This window comes from Barbatula barbatula (genome assembly GCF_947034865.1).
Source record: "Barbatula barbatula genome assembly, chromosome: 17".
Lineage (NCBI taxonomy): Eukaryota > Metazoa > Chordata > Actinopteri > Cypriniformes > Nemacheilidae > Barbatula > Barbatula barbatula.
Window position 1 is genome coordinate 11,788,800 of NC_136780.1, and position 8,396 is coordinate 11,797,195.

General features: G+C 37.0%; 1 protein-coding gene across 1 annotated transcript; it reads right to left on the bottom strand.

The window, feature by feature from the left end:
* Positions 1-203: 203 nt before the first annotated feature.
* hck (HCK proto-oncogene, Src family tyrosine kinase) lies at positions 204-8,295 on the bottom strand. Its single transcript, XM_079478995.1, has 13 exons — positions 7,918-8,295; positions 5,673-5,797; positions 4,449-4,473; positions 4,171-4,267; positions 4,004-4,099; positions 3,725-3,828; positions 3,421-3,570; positions 3,117-3,269; positions 2,606-2,788; positions 2,451-2,527; positions 1,585-1,738; positions 1,362-1,493; positions 204-1,074 (listed from the first exon to the last, which is right to left on the bottom strand). The coding sequence occupies exons 2-13, from the start codon at positions 5,787-5,789 to the stop codon at positions 872-874; spliced, it is 1,491 nt and encodes a 496-aa protein (XP_079335121.1). The 5' UTR covers positions 5,790-5,797; positions 7,918-8,295; the 3' UTR covers positions 204-871.
* Positions 8,296-8,396: the final 101 nt, after the last annotated feature.

The following is an 8,396-nucleotide window of genomic DNA, read 5'->3' on the forward strand; positions in this document are numbered from 1 at the left end:
TGTACATCATTGATCACAAGCTCTAACTAAATGCACACATTAATTAGTAAGAAAGATTCAACAGCTGCAAACGACCAGATTTTATGATTTGTTATTATGCTACTGAGCTGGTTTATAGATAAGTTTTAGGAATGTTTAGTTGGAATGCGTGGAAAGAAATCATAGCGAGAGATAGGAATCAAGCCATCAAAATCTGATTGCAGTAAGTTACAAAACTATTTATTGTTATTGCACAAAATCCAACCAAATACAAACAAGTCAATGCGAATAAGTATCATCTGGTAAACAGGCAAACAGCAATACCAAATATAGAAAATCTACAAAAGCAAGCAAGATCAAACTTACAAATACCTAAAATTACAATATTAAAGACCTTTCAAATAAACCTTCTTGACATATATTTAATTTATTTTTTGTTAAATAAAATAATTATATGGAGCAGATGGAGAATGTTGATGATTTCACACAACAAAAACATTGATATTTCAATGACATTGTGACTTCATTCCCAATTAATGGGAAACCTAATGTAGGTTGAAGTTTTCAAATCCATTTTAATGCTCATCTTACTCTATTTCACACACATAACATCAACCTTTACAAATCGGAATTTCTTTTAAGACAATATCACTTTAAGTTTTGTATAAACATTAGAAATGTAGCATACGCTGTGCAACACTCAACATTGTACCTGATAGGAGAAAAACTGCTATTATTAATCTATGTATTAAACAGTTAATTTAATGATCATTTAAATAACACAATCTTGTCATAGTTGAAATCACTACATATATAAAGTAATTGTGATATGGCATAGATATATCTGTAAGCTTCTAGGCATGCACACATGTCCTCTTGAGGTGTGTGTGTATTAGGGCTGCTGCTGATATTGGCTCTCAGTGGCGGTATAAAAGTCCTCCAGTACGCTCTGCAGGTACTCAAACGTGGGTCTGTCCTCTGGCTTGTTCTTCCAGCATTCTAACATGATGTCATAGAGCTCTTGAGGGCAGGCCTCCAGACGCTGCATTCGATAACCTCTCTCTAGAGCTCGGATCACCTCTGGGTTCGTCATACCTAAACACAAATGTAAAAGATCAAATGTAATTTTCTCAGTTTACAGTAAAAATATGTAAAACAAAATGCAAATAGGCCTAGTATTTTATATGACCAAATAAAATGTAATACAGATGATAAAGATAAGCTGATATTCAGATGAAACGATTGACATATAAATATTGTATTTTGCAGTTTCTTTCGCAGTTCACACCAAGCCTTAGAATCAAGTGACATGATGTAATCTTTCAACTATCACAAAAATAAACTTTCTAGTTTATTCACACCGCACAGTGATGTCCACTCACCTGGATACGGAGTGCGACCATAGCTGATGATTTCATTCAACAGAATGCCAAGAGACCACACGTCTGATTTGATGGTAAAGGACCCATAGTTGATAGCCTCTGGAGCAGTCCACTTAATAGGGAACTTTGCACCTTTGGTCACAAACTATTATTTTTAACACATGTTGTGCTGACAAAACTACATTCTTATGAATTAATGTTGTGTGCTTTTTCACAATCTAACCTTCTCTGGCAGTGTATTCGTTGTCTTCTATGATACGGGCGAGACCAAAGTCGGCAATCTTACATACTAAACTCTTATTGACCAGGATGTTGGCAGCACGAAGGTCTCTGTGAATATAGTTCCTCTGCTCGATGTAAGCCATGCCTTCTGCTATCTGTGGTTGGGGGAGGAGAGAGAAGCAGCTTCAAACTATTTCGCTTAAACAGTTCAGAGGTGGTAGAAGAATCATGTCTGCGTTCTGTACTCTCTTAGGATATTTATTGATGTACATATAAAATGTACTCAGTGTCACTGAGTTCAAAAGAACATTATGTTGATAACCAGCGTATGCCGTATGATCATATAATGAGTCTATGCGTGTGGATGCCCTTATCAGTCAGTTCACTTGTCTTGTTAAGTTCACTTCCTCTTTTCAATTCAGTGTCACACATATTTTTGCAACACTACGTCTTTAAAAAATGTCTATTTGAAACAAACATCAATGAAAATCATGTTACATTATTTTAACAACATTATTTGTCAATTCAAGTTACTTTTTTGCTTATTTAACATAACTTTCATTTCAAGACCCTGTTTGATCTTGAAATGCAACCCTTTAGCTGTTTTATCGTCTGGTTGTGCAATAGAAATTACAAACTGATATTATCATCTTCGATTCACGCACGGCAAAGAACAAAAGAATATATTACCATGCTAATGCTAAACTCCACCTTTATACACAAATATAGCTGCCTGTCAGTTATCACATTTGCATATTAAAATACAGCATTTACAAGGACAAACCTGTCTTCCACATCAAGGGAAAATATGACTCTATGTGAAGGTGTGACAGTCCTCTGTTTACAAAACAAACGGGTCTGTCTCACCTGTGCTGAAAAGTCGATCAGTTTCGGCAACCGGATTCGATTTCCTTCGTCGCTTTTAAGGAAGTCGAGTAAACTACCTGATAAAGTACAGATTGTGAATAACGATATCTAAAACCATATTCCTTGTGTGTATATGGTATTAGAGTCAAACGCACCCTTCTCCATGAACTCTGTGATGATGTATATGGGCTCCTCTTTGGTCACCACAGCATTGAGGCGGACCAGTTTGTCGTGCTGGAGGGTTTTCATTAAATTAGCCTCCATTAGAAAAGCTTCGACAGACATAGTGCCAGGTTTCATAGTCTTCACGGCTACTTTTGTGTGCTTGTTGTATGTGGCTAAAAGATAATGAAGACAATTTTTTTAGTATTCTTTCCTTTTTACTTTGCTTTTTATAGCATTGATCTAGCAAAATCTTGTGAAAGCAATAGAAAACCAATAGAAATGGTTTCCATTAAAATACCATTATGAACATTTAGCATTTTAATTAGCATTAGCATTTTTAAACACCCTTATGGTTTCCAATAAAACCAATACAATTCACATTATAACCATTAAATCTAAGTGTTTTGTGCAGGGTCCATGTTTTTCAGTATTCGGACATGTATTTCACTCTGGACGGACTGTGAAACCTTGTGTCAAACTTAAATGTCATAAAAGTCTTACCCAACCAAACCTCTCCAAACTGACCGGCTCCCAAACGTTTATCTAGTTTGAGAGAATCGCGTGGGATCTCCCAGGCATCTTTCTCCCAAGGTTTCTGAGGTTTGGGACTCATACAGGGAAAGGTAAGATTCTGACATAACCCATCGCCCTGTTCTGTAGACACAGAAAAATAACCACATGAATCTACTGAATGTCGATTTATTTTGGTATTATAGTCTAGGACATATAGGAATACGAATACAATAGAGTCTGTTTGAGTTGAGCAGACTTTTGAAGAGAATTAGTAGGTAGAATTAGCTCTTACTCTTGTAATGGCTGACAAGATCCTGAAGGGTGTTGAAGGTGATGCGTGGCGAGATGTAGAAACCGCCGTTATCTAGCGTCCGGATCTTATAATGCTTCACCGTATCTCCGGATTGTGGGTCACCGTCCCTGACAGACAGTGAGTAGCTTCCTGAAGGGAAAGGTTAGAGAGATGCAGATAAAGATCATGTAGATCTGCAGCTAAAGCAAAACATAAATGTGATGACCGATATAAGAAAAAAATATGTTTCTAGATTGAATTCTGAGTGTGTAAAACATTTAAATATTGACTGAACGAGACGTACCCTGGGTGGTCTCACTGTCTCTGATCATGAAGGATCCCATCTTGTTACCAGAGGCCAGCAGCTGCCTCTCTGCGTCCTTTCTACTGACTCCTTTAAAAAACCATCTGAAGACACATTATGTACACATGAAACGGGTTAATTTCATAAAACAGTGATGGGCATGGCTGTGAAAATTCGTCTTTGTCTTTGTTACAGATGCAATATATAAAAAACGTATTTAAAATGAGTGTTTATAAATCTTTGCATTGAAAGTATGATAAAGCAATAATATTGACTCACTCTTCGGCTTCCAGTGTATCCTTTGCAACATAGTTACTGGGGATAAAACCCTCCTGACCACTGCTGAGAGAAGCTGCTTTCCACCATTCACCAGACCTATAGATCCATCGATCAGTCAGGACTGTACATTGTATATCTTTAAACAGAACAAAAGCCCCCATACTTACTCCTGCAAGATTTTGAGCCTGTCACCCTTCTTGAAGCCCAAATCACCTTCATGCATAGCTTCATAGTCATACAAGGCTATGCTAATGTTCTCTGGACCTAAGGGCAACAGAGAGGCTGTTAAATAAAAAGTAAAAAATGAACAGAGCTGTGATCACACATTTATAAAAAGAAGTGGAAACTTGTTCCCCACCTCGTGATATTAATATCAAACACTTTTTTTGTGTTACTGTGCTATGCCGAACCAAAGACAATTTGTATATTTTTTAATTTCACTTACTGTCTGTACCCGGGTTAATTTTGTTCTGCAAAGTAAAAGAGAAAGAGGTGCAAAGATTTATTTGAAATTGACCAGACACCAGGCCAGACATCTCAGTTCTCTTTTCTGAACAGAAAAACACTGAGCCAGCCAGAAAACGGCACTACATGCATGGGCTCTTTTTCTATGACTCTTTGTGTATTAACTATTATGTAAATTGGGGCAGTATAAACCAGAAAAACAAATGATTTGTATTTAAACATATAAAGGGCATGCTAACAAACTGTAGGATCATGCTGAGGCAATCATAAGTCATTAGGTGTATTATTATGTGCCTTGAAATTATTCTTGGATTTGTGTACTGGAAGCCTCCATAACCAAAGAAAATTTGAAGAGTTTGGTTCTAAAATGAGAAAACTTCAAAATCATGTTTTTTATGACATTATAGTGTTTTTATTGCATTTTATTGTGTTAGTTAAGGGTATTTTTGAGTTATTATGGCTAAAATCTAAACAAACCAACTGCAGTTTGATTGATATTAATTGAAATGCACAATAAAAAACATGTTTTTTGAAAAAGTTGTCTCATTTTGGAACCAAACTCTTCATATATTGTGCGTGCAATCCCACGTAGAACATAAAGAAATCCCACATAGAACAGTTATATTAAATACAATTTCTTAGTGGCAATACTACTTCAATGGATTGTGTATTTTAAAGGTCCAATTTGTCTTTTAAATGTCCAAGGTGTAATTTGTTGGAGGATCAATTGACAGAAATGCAATATAATATACATAACTATGTGTCCAGTTCTGTATAAAGACCTTACATAATGACGTGTTTTATTACCTTAGAATGAATTTTTTCTATCTACATCTACATACACTCCCCTTACATGGAATTCGCCATGTTAACCTAAACGGACAAACTGATCTACAGAGTTAACGAAAACGTGACAACATCGTTGTCCTGTTTCAGCCACCGTAGTTCTTTGAAAGGGAGGGGGGAATTGAGCCGTTGGTTGCAATTCACTACTTCACTGCTGGATGCCGCTAAATTTCATACATTGGTAAAAATGCCATTTTCAGCACTTCAGCATTTTAAAAACATCACTATACTAAGTCTCAAAATCTGCTGAAAAAAGGTGCACATACTGATGACTGGGTTCATCTCAACTTGTTCTGTAGCAGTCATGCTTTGGAATAACTTGAATTTTTTTGGGAAATCTCAAATGGTTTCTACTCACTGATTTGGAGCCTGTTGTGGGGTCGGGGACATAATGTGTGGATGGGTTGCGGCCGTCTTCATTGCCTACTTTCTTGCCAATGGGATCCTGATCTGGTTTGGACCCCACACAGCCCATGTTGAACCCTGAGAGCAAAAATGTCCGCGGAGGTCACGATTTTTCATTTTCCTTTTTGTTGCATTAAGAAAACAGCGCACCTCTTTCAAAACAGAAAATAATATGCAAAGCAAATGTTGCTTTGACTTCCCTTAAACAATGCCTAGGTCTGTTGCTTAAAATACTACAGCATGTACAGACTATTGTGTAAATGAGGTGGTTGCAGTTATCAAAGTAGGATGTAAGACGGATCAGAATTCTGCAGACACTTTTACAAGACACCAAAACACACCCAATCTTACGAGGCATGCTAAAATGAAGATGACCGATAAATTTTGTGAAAATAGAGCTGACTGGTTTCTTGCTTGACTTCCACATTGGTAGGCTTTAGCTTTTAGTTTCACACTCGCCTGTGGTTTTGGCATTAACTTGCTCACACATGCACATGCGGAACTGCTCAGTGGAAACTGTGGTTGGTTCAGGCCTAATGTTCGAAGCTGATTCAAATGAGCTTGCCCTTTCACCTCGCGTTACATGACATTTCACCGGCTAAAACGCACAGAACCATATTTTACAAAATGAACAGTATTTATTAAAATAATACAATGGGATTATTAATACTGCCTCTACGCTTTATGAAGTCAGCTAGCTCTTATATGACCTCTAGTCAAATTCATGTGAGCCGAAACTACTGTTCACTGTTACCTAGATCTGCACATCTCTTTTGGTGTTAATTATTAACTCACGCACTCTTATACTACTCCTACCCAAAGCCACAACCAAAATACAAAAACAGTCCTGAAGACAACCTGGATATGTTGTTACTGTCTAAGATTGTCAGGGCCGTAGCCAGCCTTAAGGAAGGGGTGATTCTTTTTGTCAAAAAGTAGACCTTTTTGTCGTTTCCCCCCACATTCATGATTTAATTTTGAGGTTCAAATACTTGCTCCAACTCTTACACTGTTTATGTGAAGGCCCTACTCTCCGTACAAATGGTCAAATGTGTAATCGGAGGACCACTACGAATCCAGCGGCTCATTACAAATACTCCTTGTTCTTTATTACGGGTCCATTTGGTAAGTTTTACTTTGAGGTGTTAATTAATACATTAACTAACAAACATGCACTAACATGTAGTTAACCTGGGCAGTTTTAACACATGAATTCTCATGACTCCAGTAGAAGTTGCTGATAAAGCAACGTTGTTTTTGCACTAATATTCTTGTGCTTCCGACGCCCTTGATCCTAATTATTGGCAGTTATTTAAAAGGACATATTTTCATTACAAAAATAAAAACAACAGACATAATTCTGGACCTTTGACAGTGAGGGGTGGGTCCTTCGAACCTTTCAACATAGTTTGATCTCTGGCACATTTCCTTCTTCCGACTCAGGAGTAGATAACAGATTTTACCCTGAGGAGATGCTTCAAATTTGCCTTTTGACAGTGTCGGCCATACCAGCCGTAGACTGTTTTGTCCCATGGCAACTTCCATTTCTCCAAACTGATGCAGTATGAAAGTCACTGGTCTGTTTTGTAATGTAAACATAATGTATCTGCTTTATGATCCTAAAAATTACAGCATGATCCTATTTTTCCCCATACAAACAGGACAGCAACCAACAGAGAACTATGAGGAAACTTAAGGTGTTCTGCACATATTGTCATTTTACTGTATATAAGGAGATGAGCAAAGAGGAAGCTAAATATTACAATGTGCTACGGTTATTGTTATGTTCCGTTAACTATCCGCGGAAGTACACATCAGTATACATAACATAAAACGTGCTTACATTAAAAAAAGTGATGTGGCATAAAACTGACATAAAACGCCTAAAATCTGCGTCATGAAAAGGGCAAGTAAAGAACAGAAACTCAATTATTTCACGACGAAACTCTCAACATCGAACCATTTTTTATATGACAAGTGCAAATTAAATAGAAACCAAATAGAACATCCGCAAACGGACTACAAATCATATTGTCAAACAAGACAATTATTGAAATAATATTAAATAGCTATATTAGTGATGCAAACCTTTTATTACCAAACCTTAACATTATTAATTCATCATCACAGAAATGAGTTCAGAGTAAATGTCTATAAGGTTAAGAAATTAAAGCAAGTATGTGTTTATACGAACTTACCACTTCGATTTTAATCCACTATAAAAGTATATGTCCTTATTAAAAAAATTCTGGCAATGTTCGAAGATGGAGAAAATATTTTGATCCGCTTCACACCGGTTCCTCCATCACAGTGATGCGCCTTTGCGACTCGGTTAGTTGTACTGAAGCACTCTTACTGCCCAGGAGGAAGTTGAAAGACTGTGTTTAAAGCTCTCTACTAAGACAACATATTTTTTTATCATAGCGGTCTCTCTCTCTCTCTCTCTCTCTCTCTCTCTCTCTCTCTCTCTCTCAAACACACACGCGGAACTTACTGACCACAAAATGTTACAAATGCCTATGACGTCCACACACCTGTCATGATGCACCTCAGTAAGTAGGCCTACTATAGGACACAAACGCAAGTCATGAATATATTATACATTTCCCATATTCATTCATATCTCTCCCAATTAATGGTCTTCACGCAAAGACTGTTAAACTGGGGCTTTTTGTTT